The sequence below is a fragment of the Chrysemys picta genome, chromosome 11, assembly GCF_011386835.1.
Source record: "Chrysemys picta bellii isolate R12L10 chromosome 11, ASM1138683v2, whole genome shotgun sequence".
NCBI classification, from domain to species: domain Eukaryota; kingdom Metazoa; phylum Chordata; order Testudines; family Emydidae; genus Chrysemys; species Chrysemys picta.
This window is the reverse complement of record NC_088801.1, coordinates 30,264,570-30,287,844: the sequence shown is the minus strand read 5'-3', so window position 1 is coordinate 30,287,844 and position 23,275 is coordinate 30,264,570. Positions and strand designations below refer to the sequence as shown.

The window sequence follows — 23,275 nt, the reverse complement described above, 5'->3', positions numbered from 1 at the left end:
GAGCTAGAGCAACGTTTCTCAAATGCGGCCACAACAGCCTCCAGAGCGGTGATGGGAGGGGCAAAGCATCAGCCCATCCCCTTCCCTCCTTGTTGCTCCTGGATGCGCCATCCAGCACCGCCTCTGGAGAGATGTGGGGTACAACACTGCAGGAGCAAGTTGAGTTTTTGACCCATCTTGGGGGAAAGGGATTTGGGCAGCAGGCTCAAGCAGCGGGACTTCAGGAGCCTGGCCATGCGGCCCCAGGCTCCAACCATGGGGCAGTGAGTACTAACCCCGCCTCCCACAGCTCCAGCCATGTGACCCTGGCCTCCAGCTGTGGGACTTCAGCCTCTGGCCCCTGATTCCAGCTGCATGGCAGCAGGCGCTAGCCCCCGACTCCAGACTCGAGCTCAGGCTGCGCAGTGACAAGCGCTGGCCCCAGTTACCGATGACTCCTAGTCCCAGCTGCACAGCAGCGAGCTCCAACCATGGTGTAGCAGGTGCTGACCCCCGTCTCTGGAGCTTAAGTAAGCCTCTGTCCCCCACTTCCAGCCATTGGTGGTGGGCACTGGCCCCAGGCTCCAGCCACGCAGCCCCAGTGCCTAGCACTGATCCTCTGCCCCAGTTGCACAGCAGCAGGTGCCAACCCACAGCTCTGTTCCCAGGCTCACAGTGGTGGGAGCTGGACTCAGGTGCTGACCTCTGGCCCTGGCCGTGAAGCAGCGAGTGCTGACTCCAGTCACGGCGCCGGGCATGGACTCCTGGCTCTGGCCACACAGCCCCAGGCTCTGGCCATGCAACAGTGGGACTCATCACCAATCCCCATTGCCCCTGGCCCCCTCTGCCTCCCATGGCCCTGTGTATACACACATATATATATATACATACACACACACACACACACACCCTGCTGCCTTCCTGACCTCGCATCCATCCCCCTCATTGCCTCTGGCCCCTGCTGCCTCCCCCAGCCCCACAACCAACCCACCATTGCCTCTGGCCTCTGTTGCCTCCCGCTTCAGCTCCTCCATGCAGGGCTTAATAGGTCCTGGGGCTTGCTGAGAAAAGTGGTATTAACAAACACGCAAGTATCACTTTTCGCAGCAGACTTACTTGCTATCTGTGAAAAGTGATACTTGTATGTTTGTTAATATCACTTTTCATAGCCTCCCAGGTAGCTACTAACTGCGCTGTGATATTAACAAATATACCTCCCGAAGGGGGAGGCAGCATTATTTTTTTATTACTGAGTCTGCAAAAAACCTTACAAATATAAATTACAATGACTTGGATGTGTATCTGTGCATATTTAATTGTTTTTCCTAACGGTAATTAAGTATTTTAGGAAAAAGTGTCAGTGAGAGTTGGTGGCTGCATTCTGAGGTCACCAAAAATTTTGTTGGGAGAATCCCTGAGCTAGAGTCTGCATGGGAAAGCAGCCCCTCCTCATACATTCCTCCCCCTAGAGCTGGAGAATATCCATAGCTAATTTAATGCTACTTCAAGCAACACTCACTATGGGTCTGTGCCTTTGACCCCAAGATGTTATAGAGCTACGAAATAACTACGTAGGTGGGGCAGAAAGCAGCATGCATAGGCCAACCCTTCAGAGGGCCAGGGATTCCCTTTCCTATGACCCAAAGGAGCTATGGAATTGGGTTCAATGTCTCATCCTTCCTATCCGCTCTCGCATTATGCAAAGATCTGTGGGAAACTCGGTACGGTCAACCTCCCACCAATCCCAATATCTGAGCAATTCTGCAGAAGGTTACCATTTGTGCCCAATATAATCTTAAACTTTCACCAAAAAAAGTTGTTGACTCCTCCTCACCCCAGTCCCCGCCCCTGCGACAGGAAAATACTTCACTTCATCACCACACTGTGGGTATGTCTACACTTGGAACTGCAGACATGATTCCCAGCTCACCCAGACATGCTCTCATCAAGCTATGGTGCTAAAAATAGTGTAGCTAGGCTAGCACGGGCAGCAGAGAGCAGCGGCATGGGCTAGCGGTGCTGAGTACAAACTCACCTGAGCCCCACGAGTACATACTGCCACTAGCACAAGTACATGTCCTTGAGCTTGAAATCATGCCCCTAGCTCCAAGAGCAGACTTAGCACCATTCACCCACCAAAAGCTGCCTGTGCAATCATGCAGATGAAGTCTTTTGCCAACATACTCACTAGCTGGCTTTTGCCATCAGGATTGGTTCTAGCTGCAAGAGGCAGTTATTCGAGCAAAGAGGCAACTAAACTCAGGGTGGAGCTGAAGAAACTGAGTGGGGAGTACCAAAAATGGAAATCATAAAAGGGTAATTTTTAGGTCTTCTTGTCGATTCTTTACCATTAGACCAAGGAAAACTATAGTCCATTACAAGCCATTTACCTGAGAGCTATCACACTTGGAATCCTGCGTCACTCTGAGCCTAGGAAGGACCATATCTTGACAATGCTCTCTCTCTGCATGATTTTTATAGAAGTTGGTGGCACAGCTGCATATGCAAAATGCATGTGTAACTGTGTATCTAATTTACATGAACACTTAACAGAATTGCATACAAACTCTGGAGAATTGGGCACACAAATGACATATGATTGGTCACCGGCATGCACAGTTACATGATTTCCATATGCAATTGTGGTCATTGTCGTCCATCTTTAAACAAAAAAGATTGGGTCAACCTGTGGAATTCCTTCGCCCATGAGGTCACTGTGACTGCATTTACAACTTTATTCCCTATGGCTACTTCACCCCCTCCTAGCCTCTTGCCAGACTCCTCACTCCAGGGCAAGATCCCAGGATTTACTCTCTCCCTGGCCTTCCTCCATGTTCCTGACTCTTTCCCTCCTCTCAGGGACTGCAGACTCCTTCCCCTGAAGCTTTTTTGCTCTCCGTTTCCTGGCTTTATAGTGCTGTCCCAGCCTCTCTCCAGCTGGGTTTCGCCCTCAGTTAATCCCGGCCCTCCATCTAGCAGGTGATGCCAAGTGACCTAATTGCGTTAACCCTATCACGGCTGGTGGGGGACGCACACCCCATCACAGAGGGATACAATATACATCTTTTGCAATAGAAGAAAGAATTCTTTAGACCTCAAAGAATTCAGGTAAAGAGATAAACAGTAAAGTGTTAGGAAAGGGATGATTCCTCGGTTTTGAACTTGGTCTGTTCGCGGATCCAGCTATTCTGACAAATTCGTCTTTGTATGTAACAGATTCTGAAGTTTGATAAAAATCTCAAGTTATTAATAATGATTGTGGCTAGATGATGGCTGCAAATTTAAATATGGCCCTGCTTCTTCTCTTTAGCTCAACCCTAGACCCCGAGAACTTGATTTCTTCCTCTCGCTACTCAGCAACCTCCACAGACATTTCAATGCCATTACTCAAGGTGCCTATCAGTGTCCGAATTTTGATTTTGCTATCTGGTAGCTAGGGAACTACTATCCACTCAAATACATACTAGATGGATCACCACCCCTATTTAATATTGCTCTGGAGAGAGCATAGCAAAAGCCACCTGGGATAATTTAAGATTTTAAATCTGCACTGTCTGCTACAAGGAAAACTTAAGGAATTTAAGAAGGCCAAGTTTATTCTCATATAAGGAAAGATTAAGGGAATTAAGGAGGCTGAAACCAAGTAAATGGCTCACATGGTTAAACATGTCATAGTAAAAAATTAGGAAACAACGCAGTTAGTCAGTGATTTTTTATGCAAAGTAATAAACACATGGAATAAATAGGAAAGTAGGAAGGACCACAAGGTTTTGGATTTTTTTTTTTTAAACACAAATCCTAAAAATATGTTTCTATCTCTAACCAGTTTTATTGTCAAGTAAAGATACTGAAGCTAAAGCAGTTGTACTATAAATAAGTTGCAACAGCCAGGCGAAAGGGAGCTAAAGCATATTATGGTAGCAGAAATTCTGAATTTCTATCTATTTAGGTACTTACAGATCTCCCAGCACTAATATCTAAAAGCTTCACAAACGCAAGGAATTTATCCGCACAATGAAGGAAGGGGGTTGAGAGGAAAGAATTAGTATTATTTTTCATTGTTGGTTTATAATTCTGTTGTTTCCCACTTCTTTTGTATCAGCCTTCAGCTTGTCACAACAACCTTACTACAATGTCAGTGTAAGTAAAAGCACAGTGTTAAAATGAAACTAAACATTGTCAGTGCCAGTTTATGGAAACCATGCTAAAATGTCACAATGAAAAAATGTCACTGCAGATCTGTTGTGGTTATGCTACAGTGTCAGAAAGAAATGTGATGTCAATGCAAGTTGTTATGTATCAATGCAGTGTAGGGGTTGACTGACTGATATAGACAGTACCCGACTTTACATCTCAAGTTTGAGGCAAACTGTGCATGGTCAGTAGCTATTTTTCAAATCCTGTCTAAGTCAACTGGAGACCAGTCAACAGTTTATGAACTATTGCCCACTTCATAGGCTATAAAAGGAAATGATTTCCTGTTATGTGCCCTTGTCTAAACTAACTGGAGCTAGAGTTACGATCCAACAGTATAAAAAGAGACAGATACTATGTCAGAAATAAACAGCAGATGTAAAGTCACTCTTCATGAGACAGGAGTGACCACATCACTCACTAGTGACCTGTGGCTGGTCCACACTAACCCCCCACTTCGAACAAAGATACGCAACTTCAGCTACGTGAATAACGTAGCTGAAGTCTAAGTATCTTAGTTCGAACTTACCGCGGGTCCACACGCGGCAGGCAGGCTCCCCCGTCGACGCCGTGTACTCCTCTCGCGGAGCAGGAGTACCGGCGTCGACGGCGAGCACTTCCGGGATCGATCCCAGAAGATCGATTGCTTACCGCCGGATCCGGAGGTAAGTATAGATGTACATGTATAGTAGTCACTAGGTAAATAATAAGGGTACCCCTATCACTAGTATAGAAAAGTAAAAATCCCTCAGTGGAGCTATTGCACATTTGTTTGCTGTCTGTACAGAGCACCAACTGTCAAGCCAGCTAGTTGCTTATTTATACATTTAAATACAAACTGCAAAGCGCTGAGCGCCCTCAACTCTCAATGGCAGGCAGTGAAGTCAATGAGGATTGAAAATGCCCAATACTCACAGGTTCTGCCTGTCACTGACATAAAAATAATCAGCAGAGTAGGATCAAACATTCGCTGTTTAAGTCTACAGTATCCACATCACTTGATAAAGAAAGAACATCTTAGCAAATAAAGTAGGGCTGTCCAACAATTTTTAAAATTGCAATTAATTGCAAGATTAAAAAATAGTCATGATTAATCGCAGTTTTAATCACACTGTAAAACAATAGAAGAATACCAATTTAAATTCAGCATGGCCTCTGGAATGGTGAAGCATGAAGGGGCAGACAAATGTTTAGCATCTCTGGCACGTAAAAACCTTACAATGCCGACTACAACAGTGCCATGAACACCTGTTCTCAATTTCAGGTGACATTGTAAGTAAGAAGCATGCAGCATTATCTCCCATATATGTAAACAAACTTGTTTGTCTTAGCAATTGGCTGAACAAGAAGTAGGACTGAGTGGACTTGTAGGCTCTAAAAATTTACACTGCGCTCAAAAAACAGTTATATAAAAAAATAATTCTACATTTGTAAGTTGCACTTTCATGATAAAGAGATTGCACTTCAGTACTTGTATGAGGAATTGAAAAATACTATTTCTTTTGTTTATTTTACAGTGCAAATGTTTGTAATAAAAATATTATAAAATGAGTACTGTACACTTTGTATTCTGTGTTGTAACTGAAATCAATATATTTGAAAATGTATAAAATTTTTGGAAAAAATTTAAATAGGTATTCTATTATTAACAGTGCAATTAAAACTGCACTTAATCGTGACTATATTTTTAATCTAGTTAATTTGTTTTGCATTAATCGCTTGAGTTAACTGCAGTTAATTGACAAACCTAAAATAAACGTATCTTGATGAATGCCCTAGAAGCTTGTCAAAAACAGAATTCTAGGTGCATGGGTCTTTAACTGGAAAAGTCCTGTTCACCTCTGCCAACCGAGACAGGGAACTCAGCCAGTTTTAACTGCTGTGACTGGGATTTTGTATACCACATTCCTGTCCTTCCGAGGAACCCTTGATTCTCAATCCACTCACTTCTACCATCACTGCTGGTGCTAAATTCACTCTTTGGATATGAGCCTGCCACACCCCCATTTATTAGCATGATATGTGTATCTGGGGGGGAGGGTTACAGAGGGGCAGAGGAAAGGGCACAGAGAAAGGGCACAAAGAATGTTGGTCAGAAAATGTATTAACAGACACTGCACTCTACTTTTATTTGAAATTAGAGTAAACGTTAACTGTCTTGATTCTGTATGGTACCATGTGCCATTAAATCCACTGGAGTCAGAGTCAAGACTGCTCAGCACCTTAAAGGAGTAGGCCCAAAGAGACAGCCACTTGATACAAGAAAAGCCAATGAATACTTAACACTAGTTCCATGTATGTATGGGAATGTGCCATTATCCATTTTAATTGATGCAAATGGCATGTTCTAGGCCCCGATCCTGCAAGTTGCAGTGTATAGACAGACTCCTGCACCTCAGTTTGCATTACTATCAACCTAGAAGGCAGCTGGCAGTGTAATCAAGTAGGTAACTGGCCTTCATTTTATTCATTTTTATTAAAAAGTAAATACCCAAACAGCTTTAAAATTTCAGAGACAAAAACACAGTATGGTGGGAAAAGGCATAATGGATTTTCCCCAGCCATATATGTTATCATATCTACAGTATGGAACAATGTACATATTAACTAATGGCCTACCATTAAGTTCACATAAAATATACACATATAAATTACAACAAAATTACATGCTTCACTGGAGTCTTTCCTCTAAAAGCCATGACACGCTGGGGAATACTAAGATGTTTGTGGCGTAATGTGCAAATAATGTCATTTCGCTTGAGAATAATCTTATATCTTTTAGGTAACATGAGATGTGAAAAATTAATCCCCATTCACTTCTTGTTAAGAGAGACAAAAATCATCCCTTGGTTATAGGAATGTTTTTAAAAAAATAAAAGCATAGAATTCGCTAGAATATTCATCATTTCCAATCTTAAAATCACAGCATACAAATAGATGAATCCAGCAAGTCAGAGAGCAAAGCCAATTTAATCTGTGGCTCCCCTGAGGTAAATGTAGTTCACAGTCCTGCCCCCACCCCAACCTCAGCCATAATCCCTGGTTCCTGGAGGTAAAAAAGCACTGAAGTGAGGAAAATTCTGCAGCAGGATATAATGATCCAAAATGACAGGGACAATAATGACAATGAATTTCATGTCTCCCAGTCATGAGCTGGGGATGCTTGACTGGGCTGACTTATACAATTAAATTGTTACAGGTACAGCAGGAGATGCAGTTATCAGCTGCATGCTTTTGGGAACGATGCCTGCAGCAAAAGAAGTGCTATGGAATGCACAGTCTCTTTTGTTGTGAACAAACTATTACTCCTGTAGGTATGCTTATATAGTTGTACCCTTTGACAGAGGAAAAACTGGGTTAAAGACACAAGTCATTTTAGGGTATTGATTTTTATCCATTTTGAAAGTAAAAACTGTTTGATGGATAAAATACCATCTGATTCAAAGGGCTTTGTGCTAAAACCACTACAAGTAAACAGAACCTACAGATTTCATTAATTTAAGAAATAAGAAGGATCGTTCATAATACCAAGGCTTATGATTCCTCTGTCTCTCCCACTACTACTTACACCAAATCAGAGTATTAAGAACTCTTAAATGAAAGAGAAAATTGAGATTGAAACTACAGAAACAGCCAAGTCAATGCTTGTATTTCATTTCCTATATATTCCACAAGAGGCAGCCAATCATGCCTTTACAATCCTCCTCACAGCAGATAACTGGTTTTCTTTCTGAGGTCTCTCATATAATACCCGTAAGATTTTCTTTTAAATAAAATCACTCAAAACATGTTCTGCATGTCCTAGCTGCTTTTAAATACCCATAATGGTTTGCTAGCAGTTCCTGTGGGGCTGAGCATTAGAAGCTACTTTCACAGTCTTCCATTTTCAAGTTAAAACTCAACTAACATGAAGATGTGTAGCAATAGACTTCATCTACATAAAACCTTTCCAGTGACAAATTGTCACACCATTTTAATTTTCAAGGGAGAGAAAATTTTAGAACAAGGATTTAAATTCTTACAACCGTCCATGCCTAAATTTGGGCAATGCCCCTATTACATATGCTAATATTCTCAAAATATTAATTTGAGAAATATGAACTATAAGGCTGTAACATTTCCTAATTCAGCACATACTCTAATACAAGGAAAAAGAGCTATAGGAGATTAAAAAGAAAAAGCGTTTATTCAATTTTTGAGAGCTTAATGAATGCTCTACTCCTTTGCATTGATTGTTTTTTTTTATTAAATGGGAAGAATTTCTCATGAGGTTTACAGTAAACAAGGAATGCTCAGTCCTCACCTGAAGAGCCGCCTTTCCACCTTTCTTTGAACAACCTTTTTGTTCCAAAGATTTAGAATTTTAGTTAACATACTTCGGAAAAAAAAAATACGCATCAAAATTCTGGAGAATGCAAAATTATGAAATGAAGAGCCTTTCCTGGGATCTAACTGAACTGGAGATTTTGCAAAGCAAAGTGAAAATGTGAATTTCATTAGACAATCATACATTTTTTCATGTGGCAAAAAAAAAATCAATCAAGAAAATACTGCATGAGGTGATGCAAAAGATTCTACAGTTCTACTTTCTGTCTTTAAGGTATATAAATATATTCCAATAAGAAATGGTAATTAACACAGCTATTCCATTGTAAATTCATGACTTACTAAAGAACCTAGAAATACGTTTCCTTATACACTTAAAAGTTCATCTTTGAAGGGAGAATATGTACATACTCAAGAAACTCTATAGCACCCAGAGAGATGAAAAAATGCATCTTAAAAAGAGAACTCTGCCACTTCGAATTAGCCAGCATTTTCTGTGCATGTTTAAAATTGTAGTATTCTTGACTGTTAAATCTCTGCTTTAAAATGTTTCCTATTTTTCTAGCCCACAACATAATGTACATATAATTCAAATGAAGATTAATTCTTCCATTAAAAATGCTTTAAAATAATTCTCTCTATGATCTTGAGCTCTCAGCTTTTGCATCTCCATAGTGCCTCTTTTCCAATTTTCCTTGAGCTACATAAATGAAACTGACAGATCACTGCTCAGATAGCAGCCACATTCTTCCCCCAAAATGTTGCCTTTTTGCTATTCAGGAGTATCCGAATACCAACAAATGCTAAATGAAGTCTGACATGTACCCCTAAGAAACAAACTTGTAAGTTGCGGCTTCAAAGGAAACCTTGAATAAATAGGACACATTGTGTACACCCAGGCTAACATCCAACATATGCTATAGTTTCCTGATGCTGAGACAGAGCAAGAATAGCCCCTGGTAAAGTCTGTGATTTGCTATTGCTGGTACTTCCAACATTTATAATGTACCATCCATTTTTGCCTGTATAAACAATTTTAAAATGTAATTAAGAGGGCTGAAGCAACAACATTTCAGAAAGCTAGAGAGTAGGATATATTCAGGATTGTTTGATAAGTTACTCGTTAGATCAGCAATTAAAAAAAAAATAAAGGAATAGCACTGCTGATCCCCTTCTGATAAAAGCCAAATACCAATGCAAAAAAAGTAAATAACTGTGTAAATGGTTTTATCAAGTCAGAAAATAATCTACGCAGTGGGTATATTAAAAGTGTTCTTTTGTGGGATTTGGGTCAACACTCCAACTCTAGGGGGAGACCTCTGCTATTAAGCACTACTCACTGCAGCCAGTAGGTGCGACTAAGGGTATAGATGCAAAAAAATCTGACAGAGGGGAAGAGAAAAAGGCAAGAAACATTATGAAACTGAATTTAATTATTAACATAAAACTACTTACGACACTCCTTTCTATAAAAACTCCCCACCCCAAACCTATTTTGAGCTTTAAGTGTCAATGCCATTATCTAATGCTAAGTTCCTTAAAGGTGAGCTGCAAAGGGTTCATGCCATCATTTCGCTTCTTTAAGATGTATAAAGAACTGAAAGGTTGTGTGTGTTGCTTGTTCGCCTCCCCCTCCCCCCAAGACTCAGGGCTTGTCTAGGTTAGGATGCAAGAAGTATTTTCAAAAATGCATTAGCTAACATGTTTTAAAACTAGTATCGACAGAGTACAAGTTAACTGGTCAAGATGAACTGTAGGGCAGAGCCTAGGGCTCACCTCAGTCAGCTAACAAGTGTTAAAATATAACTTGCCCTATCTACACTTGAATTGAAATCCTGGCCCCACTGAAAACTAGGAGAGCTTTCCCACAACATCAGTAGGGCCAGGATTGCACCTTACATTTTTAAAGCATAAGTTAATGTGTTTGTTAACACTTAAAAAGAAAACATTTTCTTGAAATCCAGACATACCCTCTGAGAGTTCAAGTGTGTAATATGAGCTTTCAGAATTCTTAACTGAAGGGATGAGACAAAGAATCTTTAAAAGCCAGCTTTTTTCCTTCCAACTGTTCATAGGCAATGGAATTAAAAATGGAAACAGCTTTAAATGGTCTGAATAGAAAGAGTGTCATTGTCAATCAGGTTTCACTTGCTCAGTACATATGCAAGATCTCTAGGTATACTAGATTTCCAGTTGTCCAGGGAAATCAGGATAGGCCAGACCTGAATTTCTAACATAAAAAAACATGCAGAAAAAAGTTGAAAACATTTCTGGCCCTTTAACGCAACTTGAAGCAAGAAAGGGTACAAATCAAATGTTGCTCTTTGAATGGGAAGGCATCAGGCCTATCAGTAAAGTATCACTCAGTAACTGATTTTGTGCTGTATCTTGACAAGAAAAAAATAAGAATTTTCCACCAAAAACTGTATTAACTCTTGCTGTTCTTTACTTTGGCATCACATAGCAATGAATCTAAAGTAACATTTGTGCAAGAAAACCTTAAATTAGCCTTTGTGAGTGTCTTGTAAATGCATCTCTATCGCAATAGGTAGGGATTATTTAAAATTGTTCTGGTTATCATTTTGCCATAAAATACCAAACTGCTTAGTCATAACTAAGCTTTAAATAGATTACAAATAGGTTTCCAGTTAATTACAGTCTTTAAGAATATTATTTTTAAGTAATATTTATTAATATAAAAATTAGAGATTGCTCTATTTTTTAAAACACCTAGCAATCGAGTATCTCAAAATATTTTAAAGCAGCAAAATGGTTATTAAGAATGAATTAAAAGTAACCAATTAGTTTTTCAAGCTGAAAGTTGCTGTCGCGCTTTTAATAATTTTTACAGCAGCTCTCGCTACAGATCATCCAAAGAAACTTTCAAAAATCTATTTGTCAACATAAAACTTAAGCCTGCAGGCTACTGGGATTTTTTTTTTTTTTTAATTCTTTTAATAATTTTCTTTTAAAGGGAAAAAAATGCAGATGTCAGTCTTTAGTCCCAACAGGATATTTTGTTTTTTAAATGTTGATTGGATGGGGCCATTAAATTAAATCTTTGTAAAGTTTATTATTAAAAACCAAGTAGACTAAGTGCAGATGTATATGCAAAAGTAGGAAAGTACTGTACCATCAAGAGAAAACTAAGTATCCATTGTTAAAATCCATATCATGACAACATTTCAAGTAGACAGGTTAATTTTTGCTATTAGGCTTTGGGGACTTAGGCCTTGATACTACAATGAGATCCATGGAAGGCTCTGCTGGGGTGAATCTCATTGCAGGTTCAGGGCCCTAGTTAGTTAAGATAATAACAGTCCTGAATTCAACACCACAAGAAAATGCACACTATCAACTGCTACAACCTTTATTTTAGCAAACAATGAATCAAGGATAATGCTAACCATTTGTACTGTTTTTAAAAATCCATATGACTTTCAGTCATTCTGAATTACTATAGTGAAATATAAAATCCAAGTATCCTATGTAAAACAGAAGGGTTATATTTTAAACAGACTAGGTTGAACCTTTGCTCAACATCATAAGTATGGAACGGCTCATAACTGTGCCCCCCCTTCCGCCCCCCAGCAGGACTATCTGCTAGTTCTTAAAATCAGATAATGGTAAAACAAAAATTCAATTTCTCTCCTTTCCACAGTTTTGTATTACTCCTGATTATGAAGATATATACACATACTAGCTGGTCCCACTCACGAGGGACAAGCTCTAATTATCCTTATGCTAGTTATTTTTCCACAATATGCCTCCTAAATGCTCTCTGTACCCAATGTATTTCAGTTGAGTTAGGAGATATATCCCTATTTTTCCTCTCCAAATGTCCCTATTGATAAGTGTGGACTAGTTTAATTCGAAAAAAGGGGAAAAAACCTTTGTAGTCAAATGTTATGTGATGAACTTTCAGGCTGCTGGATGGAAGAAATAAACTATCTTCAGGTAAAAAAAATTAATTACAGATCCACCACAATTGGCAAATAAGTATTCAGGATATTTCTTCTGAGTGTGATATCTCCATCCCTGCAAGGGATGTGTAGTTTCTTCATGACTGCTCTGCATACATCTTGATATCATGAGACTGCCAGGCTACCCATGAGGGTTAAGAAAATCTTTCCATAAAGCACTCTTACCACTAACAGAAAAAGAATGGTCTCAATTTATATAATCACCCAATAAAATCTACAACGAAAGAACATTAAGGGTCTGATGCAAAGCAAGGAAATTCACAGATAAGACTGTCCTTTAACATGTAGGCACGACAGGGTGCACCTAGAAAGTAGTTAAGTGGACACCCTGCTGTGTCTAGATGTTGAAGCACAATTCGAGTCGTGAATTTCCTGGCTTTTAAAGATTTGTGGATGACTCACAACAGTCTTTTTAATGTAATTTTTGCTGGGCGTGATTTTTTACAAAAATTTGAATACTGTTTGGTTTATATGAAACTTAATGTACATGTAACTACATATCATGCTAGACAAAGATGCAGCCCAGAATGCCTTGAAGACACATTCAAGTAAAGTTAGGATCTGCTGAGATGTAGAGGTTTCAGCAAAACTCAAGGCACCCTTAAACAACAAAAAAGAAGCTAGCATTCTGGAATCTAGGTAATTCCTAGGCAGTTAAAGCCAAGGAAATTACTAATTTCTAGGAGGTTTATTAATTTTACTATGGAACTTCCTTACTTAGCTGTGAAGTTTGGCAAGTGAAAGAAACCTTCTGTTAAGGAGTTCTTTACTTGGGAGTTCTGCATCTCCATGATAGCCATTTTCAGTGGCTGAGGAGATGACCAAAGCCACTATAAAGTTGGCAATATGAAGATCTGGTGGAGCATGGGCTTTCTGGTTCATGTGGTGACAGATGTAGAGATACAGGACTCGTACGTGAAATGGAGAGATCATGCTCCCAAAGAAAGCACCTTCACAAAGTCTAATTTCAAGTAGTGGACAATTTGGTACATCCTGGCTGCCTTCACTTGGAACCAGAATCCTATTTTTCTTGCTATAAAAAACCTTTTTCCTCTATAAAGTAGATTGGCTTCAGACCTGTCTGTCAGCATTTCTATGGACAGATTCATGCGTAGAGGGAACAAATGCAATCTCTTCTCCGGAAAAGGTTAAGCCAGCACCAGTTTCTGAGGTTCCAAAAGCACTATGGGTCTTTGTACTATGACCTGCATGCTGGACTCATACACCTCATCATTCATTAAATCAAGTGAGGAGGTTTGAGTCCTTTTTCATCAAAATTCTTAATGCCCTGCTGCTGAAGATTAATTCAGACAAAATGGGGACGATGAAAGTGAAGTGAGGAATGCCCTTGAAAGCATAGAAGAGGTGGTTCCTGCCCCCGCAGTGGAGGGAGTTTGTCCAAGATTGTCTCAGGCTAGGGGTACTTTTGGAACCCTGACCACCCATGGATTCCCAGATGACAGTATCTTCATATTAGTAAGGCCACTGACAGTTGCATGAGTCTCATACACATACTACTCTAGATGAAATTACTATAAAGTGGGTGCTCAACTGGTTGAAAGACCATAGAGTAGTTACCAATCGTTCGCGGTCACACGGGGGGGGGGGGGGCGGCGGGGGGGCACATCCAGAGGGTCCTGCAAAGGTCAGGTCTGGGTCCAGTTCTATTCAATATTTTCATTAATGCTGTGGTGCCCAAACTTTTCCTGTCATGCCCCACCCCCCGGTAATGTAATCTGTCTATTACTCCATTACTGCACAGTTTGCTCAGCAGAGGAGCTGGAGGGACACTCCCCCACTGCACAACTCGCCCCCAAAAATGTTCCTACCGTTTGGGAACCACTGCATTAATGACTTGGATAAGAGTGGAGAGTAGCTTATACAATTTGTAGATGACACCAAGCTGAGAGGGGTTGCAAGAACTTTGGAGGGTAGGATTAGAATTCAAAACAATCTTGACAAGTTAGAGAATTGTTCTAAATTCAACAAGATGAAATTCACTAAAGAAAAATTCAAAGCACTTCACTTAGGAAGCTAAAAATCAAATGCACAACTACAAAATGGGGAATAGCTGTTTAGATGGCAGTACTGAAGAAAAGGCCCTGAGGGGTATAGCAGAACACAAATTGAATACGAGTCAGTGTGATGCAGTAGTGAAAAAGGCTAATATCATTCTGGAGAATAACAGGAGGGTGGTATGTAAGACACAGGAAGTAGCTGTTCCACTCTACTCCACACTGGTGAGGCCTCAGCTGGAGTACTACACCTCTACCCTGATATAACACGACCCGATATAATATGTATTCGGATATAACATAGTAAAGCAGTGCTCCGGGGGGGCAGGGCTGCGCACTGCGGCGGATCAAAGCAAGTTCGATATAACGCGGTTTCACCTATAACACGGTAAGATTTTTGGCTCCTGAGGACAGCGTTATATCGAGGTAGAGGTGTATGTCCAATTCTGGGCACCACACTTTAGGAAGGATGTGGACAAGTTGGAGAGAATCCAGGGGAGAGCAACCAAAATGATAAAAGGTTTAGAAAAGCTGACCTATGAGGAAAGGTTAAAAAACCTGGGCATGTTTACTCTTGAGAAAAAGACTACTACAGAGGGATGTAAAAACAGTGTTCAACTATGTTAAGGGCTATTACAAAGAGGACAGTGATCAATTGTTCTCAATGTTCACTGAAGGCAGGACAAGAGCTAATGGACTTAATCTGCAGGAAAGGAGATTTAGGTTATATATTAGGGAAAAACTTTCCAACTATAAAGATAGTTAAGCACTGACATAGGCTTCCAAAAGAATTTGTTGAATCCCGATCGCTAGACATTTTTAACAGGTTAAATAAACTCCTATTAGGGATGGTCTAGGTTTATTTGGTCCTGCCTCAGCACAGCGGGGATTTGGAGGGAGCTGGACTTGAGGACTTCACGGTCCCTTCCATCTCTACATTTTTATAATTAACAATAAGTACGTACATTTTTCATTCATTGGTTGGTAAAGCAATAGAGACAACACCTTTTGGACTTGTACCTCTCCAAAATTATCTTTGCCTTTGGAACTTTGACTTGGTTATTGCAATGAATTATGTAAGTGGCTTGAAGACCACCAAGCAGCTACAACTCATGCATAATGAAGCTGTCCTCCTGCATAGCAGAGTCAGCCAAAAAGCAATACATCACAACACTTCCTCCTGGGAAATGCAACTCATGGTGATGACTGATCCATAAAACTCTACATGGCTTCACTTGGCTACCTTGGAGGCTGCTGTGGTAATACACAGGAAGAGAGGAAGCTGGATAGGTCAAGCCAGAAGTCTTTTGACTGGGGGGCTGATAGAAGAATGTACTTAGGGTACTTGGCTTAGGAATTCCCTTCTCTTACTAGTCTGACAGGTCTTAAAGGTTGTTTATGTTCATGCAGGTCTTAAAAGGTTGTTTACATCCTTTTCCTGGGCCTTTCCTGAATACAGTTAGCAGGTGACTTTTTGGGTGCAGCGTAGAAGGCGTTTTGTTTTTTAAACTTGGGGCTAGATTGTGCAACCCTGACTCATATTGATGAGGACTTACTCATTTGAGTAATCCTACTGAAATCAGTGAGATTACTTGCATGAATACAAACTCCACAGGTTGAGCCAGGGTTGTACAATCCACGCTTTTGTGTTTGAAAAGCCATACGAGTTGAAAATATTGCACATGTCACTAGGGACTTAGCATTGGATGTACTTTATAAAAATGAAATAAAAACCCCCAAATCATTCTGGTATCATCAATATAAATGTCAATATCAACAATCTGAACACAGAAGTTGCTGCTACTGCACATTTGCCCATTTTTAAAAAGCAGCGTAACCCTTCGATTTATATTTTTCAAACAAGTAATCTGTGCACATTAGACCTTTGAACTACAAAACCTCAATTTAAAAAAATATTAGACTTGCAAAAAACCACTTTAATCTTCTCCTACTCTCTACAACTCAATCACTCATTTTGTTGAAATGATATATATATATATATTTATTAACACTCAAAACTGTATTCTGTGTAGTAGATGACATTTGTGCCAAGTTTCAGCCTTAAGGTATTTTTTCCAATAGATTTATAACCCCTTGAATATAGAGGTTTCCAGTGGAAACCACCCCAGCCCCAGAGCTGCTTGTGCTATTTGAATGTATTTACAAGAACAATTTAAATAGCTGAGGGTGATGCAAGCAAGAAGCGATTGATGCACCAAACCCAATTCAAAAATGAGAACCACAAAAGGGAAGTCAAATTATCAAGACAGGTGTGAATTTTTTTTTTAAATGTAAATACCATATAGTGAGCCATTTAAGATTATCAATAATATCATTTGTTTCCTTGACATTAACTATTTTGGTAAACATGTTCACAGATTCTACAATTTTCCTGAGGAAACTCTCTCTTTAGAGTCTTGGCTTCATAACATCTCTGAACAATTAGTCCTCAAGTAAACACAGGATTCAGAAGCCTAATAAAATTTGGCAAATTATCTGATTAGGAAATATTTGTTTGAGACTTACAGGGGGTTAGTTGGAACAGAGCACTTCAGATACCACATTTGTTTTACACTGATCCAGCACAAAAGGAGCTTCTCTAGTATTACACAACTATGCATGGCTGGAGAAGTCACAGGAACTTCCTATAGGGAATCACCAGACCATGAAGATACTATGACATTTTGCTGCATCTACTGGCTGACAGAACAGATTCTGTCTCCTACATTCAGGACGGTAAATCAGGAAGGCCAGAACTAAACCAATCAGATGTGTGAGCCAAATAAACTGCTTTAGTCATACATCTAAATTTAGCCAATGGAAATTATGCAAGATAGATTCCCTCAAGAGACACTTTCTATAAAAATATTTATGTATGTAAATACATCAAATTAGTTATATACTTTTGTTTTACTTTAAATACATCAACCATAAAGACGGATTAGAAAGGTAAATATAGAAAAGAAACATACCATCATAGTAGACAATAGCTCCTACAAGCCTGTCTTTCTGTAGCATTGGAAAGAGTTCCAAGGCTCTTGACTTGCTGAGCACATAGCTGCTTTTCAGACACTGACTTCCAGCTACAAGGTCATATAGTTTTATTCCCACCCAGTAGTATGGCAACTGCCACCATCTGCAAAAAAAAAAAAAAAAAAAAAAGATTTCAAGTGAAAAGGGAAAAAACTCTCCAATCATCATTATATATTGTAATATTAGCATTATTATGGTTATTAGTTTCTATTCTGCACCAAAGTTTGCCATTTACGTAGGCCTGGTCTTCAAAACATTTTACAAGTAGACATTGACTAATCCACAATACACCTCAGATATTATCCCCATTTTATATATGAGGAAACAAAGGAAAAGAGGCAAATCGCTTGTCCATGCCCATAGCACTTATCTTTGAGAGCTCAGAGGATGGGTGAGGTCCCAGAAGACTGGAGAAGGGAAAATATATCTTTAAAAACGGGAACAAAGAGGACCAAGGGAATTATAGATCAGTGCTGTGTACAGTTCTGGGCACCATACTTTAGGAGATGTGGACATATTGAAGACAGTCCAGAGGACAGCAGCATGCCCAACCCCGGAGATGAAAGCACTTTCCTTTGCTCTGAAGGAGATGCCTTTGATCACTGCACAACAACTCAAAGTCACTGATGGGCCCTGGAGGTGACAGGTGTGAGTATCACTCTACTGAGGAGGCCTTAGAGATTGGCAGGGGGAGTAAAAGGGAAAATTAGGAAGTAGGAGCCTGGAAATCACTCTCCCTCCACCTCTTCCCACCCCTAGCAAGATCTGGGAGGGGACAAAATAAAATAAAAACACTTTTCTCTTTTGCCCTTCCCAGACAAACTGATTCATTTCAAAGTTACTGTGCAGAAGTTTTCCAAGGTAAAACTCCATTGAAAGAGGGTGAATTTGAGGAATACTGTTGGACAGCTAACTGAAACGGTGTTAATAGACAGTGCAGTACATGAACTTCACGCTTCTACAGTACAGCAACAAATTCTCACCTCTGAAAAGACAAAGCTTGTGACACGTTAACAGCTAAGAAAAAGGCATTCTGAAAACTGGTCCAGTGAAGTAGCTTCATTCTCAAAAGCAAGGGTGTAAGAAATTAAAGCAGAAGGAGTATCAGGGAGCTTACTTGTAAACAGGAAGCATTATAGGTAAAGGACCAGATAAGTGAGGAGCAATTTCAAGCAAGTTGGCACGCTCATGAAGTGCTTCTTTTACCATCCTGTACTAAAAAAAAAAAAAAAAAAACAATTCAGGACCTTTAACTCTTTGTTAACGGATCACAAATATTCAATGTTAAAACAGTTTTGCTTATCAGTCCATAAAATACACAGAATCCCTTCTCTGTGCTAGATTACAATTATTACATTCTTTACTATTCTTTCAGTAGCACAATGATACTTGATTTGAAGAATTACATTGGGAACTTCCCAAATCAGTAACACAAAATCTTTAACTTGTGAGTACTGAGCAAATTCCACTAGGCATTTTAGAGCTATGGCAGGTCAGTCTAATAATCAGCAGCTCTAATTAACGGACCTAAAAACCGTACTCCATTTTACTAGAAGCTAATGGCACTCAATAAGGTATGAAATTCTTCCTATCTTTGAAGACATCCAAGAAACCACTTCTGATCTGATCCTTAAAACGAAAGGCCCTATAAGCATGTGGCAAACAATTCCACTGTACAGTATTCTACCACTTTTAAGATATTTAGACAGGTTTAATTGCAAGTTTCACAGGAAGAAGGCAAGCTTGGGGTTTTTCCCAAAGGTAGAAGATTGTCCCATCTTCCATCATATTATGCATGGGAACACCAATACCAGAAAATCTGTCAATGAATATGTACCACTCATTTACTATATTTTCTTTCCCGAAATTCCTTTAAAACAAACAAAATTCTTATCAGTGTACAAAAGGAAATCTCCCCCACCTCAAAATGTACAGTGCACAAGATACTATTTTCAGATGGTCTGTAAATGATACTCTAGCAAGAAACAGCATTGGAAATGTCCCCAAAATATTCTAGCAGAATTCACTGAGCAAGCTATTCTGTATGCACAGTGCCTCTGGTATTCAACAAAAGAAAGTATTAAAAACCATAAAATGAGAACAGAGATTTAATTGGGAGGAGGAAAAAAGAGTCTACTGGCAATTTTTGCTTAACAGCCAGCATAAACAATTACCTGCTCGAAATCCAACCTCATGATGGCCTTCTGAAGATATCTCACTCCACCATGGATCAATTTAGTGCTCCTGCTGCTGGTCCCTGATGAGAAATCATCTCTTTCTACAAGAGCTGTTTTTAGTCCTGTGTAACCAGAAAACCAAATTAACTTCTTAAATTACACAATTTGTATGTAATTCATTAAAGACACTTCTCTAGGGTAGAGACAATCACAAGAAAAATTACTCTGAACATGGATAAATTTGTATTCCAAGTGCAGTGCACTGTCTATATTGTAATGAAAAGATTTTAGTCTCTTCCTGGGGGAAAAGTCGAAACAGAACTCTTAAACAGAGGCACATTAAAATCTGGACATATCACAATGAAAAGACATTCCAGCACATAGAGGCTAAGCAGTTGGACTTTTATGCAGGGCAGCAAAGCTCCTATGAATGAATTAGAATCATAGGTCTGGAAGAGACCTTGAGAGATCATCTAGTCCAGTCCCCTGCATTCATGGTAGACCTAAGTATGATCTAGACCATCCCTGACAGGTTTTTGTCTAACTTGCTCTTAAAAATCTTCAATGATGGAGATTTCACAACCTCCCTAGGCAATTTATTCCAGTGCTTAATCACCCGAACAGTCAGGATATTTTCTTAATGTCCAACTTAAAATCGCCCTTGCTGGAATTTAAGCCCATTGCTTCTTGTCCAATTCTCCATGGTTAAGGAGAACCATTTTTCTCCTTCCTCCTTGTAACACCCTTTTATATACTTGAAAGCTGTTATCATGCCCCTCCTCCCTAGTCTTCTCTTCTCCACACTAAACAAACCCAATTTTTTCCATCTTCCCTCAGAGGTCTGGTTTTCTAGACTTTTGATCATTTTTGTTGCTCATCTCTGGACTTTCTACAATTTGTCCACACCTTTCCTGAAATGTAGCACCCAGAACTGGACACATTATTCCAGCTGAGGCATGGAGTAGAGTGGAAGAATTACTTCTCGTGTCTTGCTTAAAAACACTTCTACTAATACATCCCAGAATGATGTTTGCTCTTTTTTGCAACAGTGTTACACTGTTGCCTCATATTTAGCTTGTGATCCACTATGCCTCCAAATCTCTTTCTGCAGTACTCCTTCCTAGGCAGTTATTTCCCATTCTGTATGTGTGCAACTGGCTGTTCCTTCCTAAATGGAGTACTTTGCATTTGTCCTTATTGAATTTCATCCTATTTACTTCAGACCATTTCTCCACTTTGTCCAGATAATTTTGAATTTTAATCCTATCCTCCAAAGCACTTGCAATCCCTCTCAGCTTGGTATCGTCCGCAGACTTTATACATGTATTCTCTATGCCATTATCTAAATCACTGATGAAGATACTGAACTGAATCAGACACAGAATTGATCCCTGCGGGACCCGACTTGATATACCCTTCTAGCTTGGCGGTGAACCACTGTAACTACTCTCTGGAAATGGTTTTCCATCCAGTTATGTACCCACCTTATAGTAGTTCCATGAAGGTTGTACAGACGCTCCCCGAGTTATGTAAACCCAACGTACGCAAATCCAAGCTTACAGAAAAAGTTCTGTTAGCTTGAAATAGGGGGGGGTGTTGTTTTTTTTTGGGGGGGGGGGTTTGCGTAAGGGTCGGAGATACGTTTCCGACTTATGCAAAATTTGAGTTACGCAAGGCGTTCCAGAACGGAACGCTTGCGTAAGTTGGGGAACATCTGTATTTTCCTAATTTGTTTTTGAGGTCATGTGATACAGTATCAAAGGCCTTACTAAAGTCAATACATGCCACGTCTACTGCTTCCTCCCATTCACAAGGCTTGTTACCCTGTCAAAAAAGGCTATTAAGTTGGTTCGACATGATTTGTTCTTGACAAGTCCATGCTGACTGTTACTTATCACCTTAATATCTTCTAGGTGTTTGCAAACTGATTGCTTAATTATTTGCTCATTATCTTTCCAGGTACTGAAGTTAAGCTGTCTGGTCTGTAATTCCCCGGGTTGTCCTTATTTCCCTTTTTATACATGGGCACTATATTTGCCCCTTTTCCAGTCCTCTGGAATGTCTCCCATCTTCCATGACTTTTCAAAGATAATTGTTAATGGCTCAGATATCTCCTCAGTCAGCTCCTTGAATATTCTAGCATGTATTTCATCAGGCTCTGGTGACTTGAGGACATCTAACTTGCCTAAGTAATTTTTAGCTTGCTTTTCCCCTATTTTAGCCTCTAATCCTACCTAATTTTCACTGGCATTCACTAGGTTAGACATCCAGATCGCTACTAACCTTTTTGGTAAAAGGTCATTAGAGTCAGTAGTCACTGTATGACCACATAACATTTTATTTTAATAATATAAATAATAATAATATAATAATAAATGGAGATATACCTATCTCATAGAACTGGAAGGGACCCTGAAAGGTCGTTGAGTCCAGTCCCCTTCATTAGCCGGACCAAGTACTGATTTTTGCCCCAGATCCCTAAGTGGCCCCCTCAAGGATTGAACTCACAACCCTGGGTTTAGCAGGCCAATGCTCAAATCACTGAGCTATCCCTCCCCCTTTTTATTAATAAAAAAAGTGGCTTTTTGCAGAATAAACGTTACAAACTAATTTGCTCAATATCCTTGCAAAGCCGACTATTGTTATTACTCATTTTACAACTAAGGAAGAGAGATGCCCAAAACCAAAGAAGGAATCAATAACAGCCAGGATTGGAGCTCACAATTTCCTAGCTCTTAGAGCTTAGACAACATTTTGATGATAGAGATAGATTGCTTTAAGATTCTTGGTACAACCCTTAATAATGTAAGTGTTCTCTAAAATATAATCAGGAGACTTGGGTCCTTCCACTGAAAATACTGACTATTTGGTGGGGGGGGGGCACAGGGAAGGGAAAGAGCAGGGAACTCAGATGCAAGTGTTCATACATTGAAACACTAATCAACTAAAATAATAAGTTCTTCTAAAAATGTGATAAAAGAAAGGAGTTTGGGACTCAATATGGAGGGTGCTGAACTGTCTGTTACAATCCAGGAAAGGATTTAGCCACCAGTTTACATTTTACTTTAGTAGGAGTACTCAAAGTTCAGCACATGCTTAAATGCTTTTGCTGGATCGGAGTCAGGAGGTGTAGCACCTTGTGGGATCAAGCCCATATTCAGTATCTGCTTTTATGCAGTTTGTCTAACTCAAAGTAATTCTAATCTATTCTGGGTTTAAACTTTCTATGAAAAGTCATAGGCATTTTTTAGTCAGAGAAAAACAGATTAAGAACAATTGTGATATAAAGTTAAATTAAATAAAAATCTATCTTCTCTCCATTTAATATTATGCTTAGTTATGGCAACTGAAGTAGTGTACAACCAAGTGGCTCTTCTATTAATTAAAACACTCCATGTGCATTTGGATTGCTTCAATGTGATTAAATTTTTCACACTGAGTCCACCCTGGATATTGAGGATACAATTCTCACAAAAGAGAAAAGAAAAAGGCAAGTTAATCCACAAAACTTTGTCTTATAAAGTGAATCTGTGTCATGATAGACTTACAAGAAAATAAAGAAGGCTAG

General features: G+C 39.5%; 1 protein-coding gene across 8 annotated transcripts in view; it reads right to left on the bottom strand.

The window, feature by feature from the left end:
* The window catches only part of GPD2 (glycerol-3-phosphate dehydrogenase 2), a 123,129-nt gene that overhangs the window by 42,014 nt on the left and 57,840 nt on the right, over positions 1 to 23,275 (bottom strand). For all 8 annotated transcript variants that reach the window (XM_005296936.5, XM_005296937.5, XM_042860839.2 and 5 more), the window contains 3 exons: positions 19,705 to 19,829; positions 18,648 to 18,745; positions 17,470 to 17,633 (listed from right to left, as the gene is read on the bottom strand). In XM_005296936.5, coding sequence (XP_005296993.1) covers positions 17,470 to 17,633; positions 18,648 to 18,745; positions 19,705 to 19,829 — 387 coding nt within the window. The remainder of the gene's footprint in view (positions 1 to 17,469; positions 17,634 to 18,647; positions 18,746 to 19,704; positions 19,830 to 23,275) is intronic.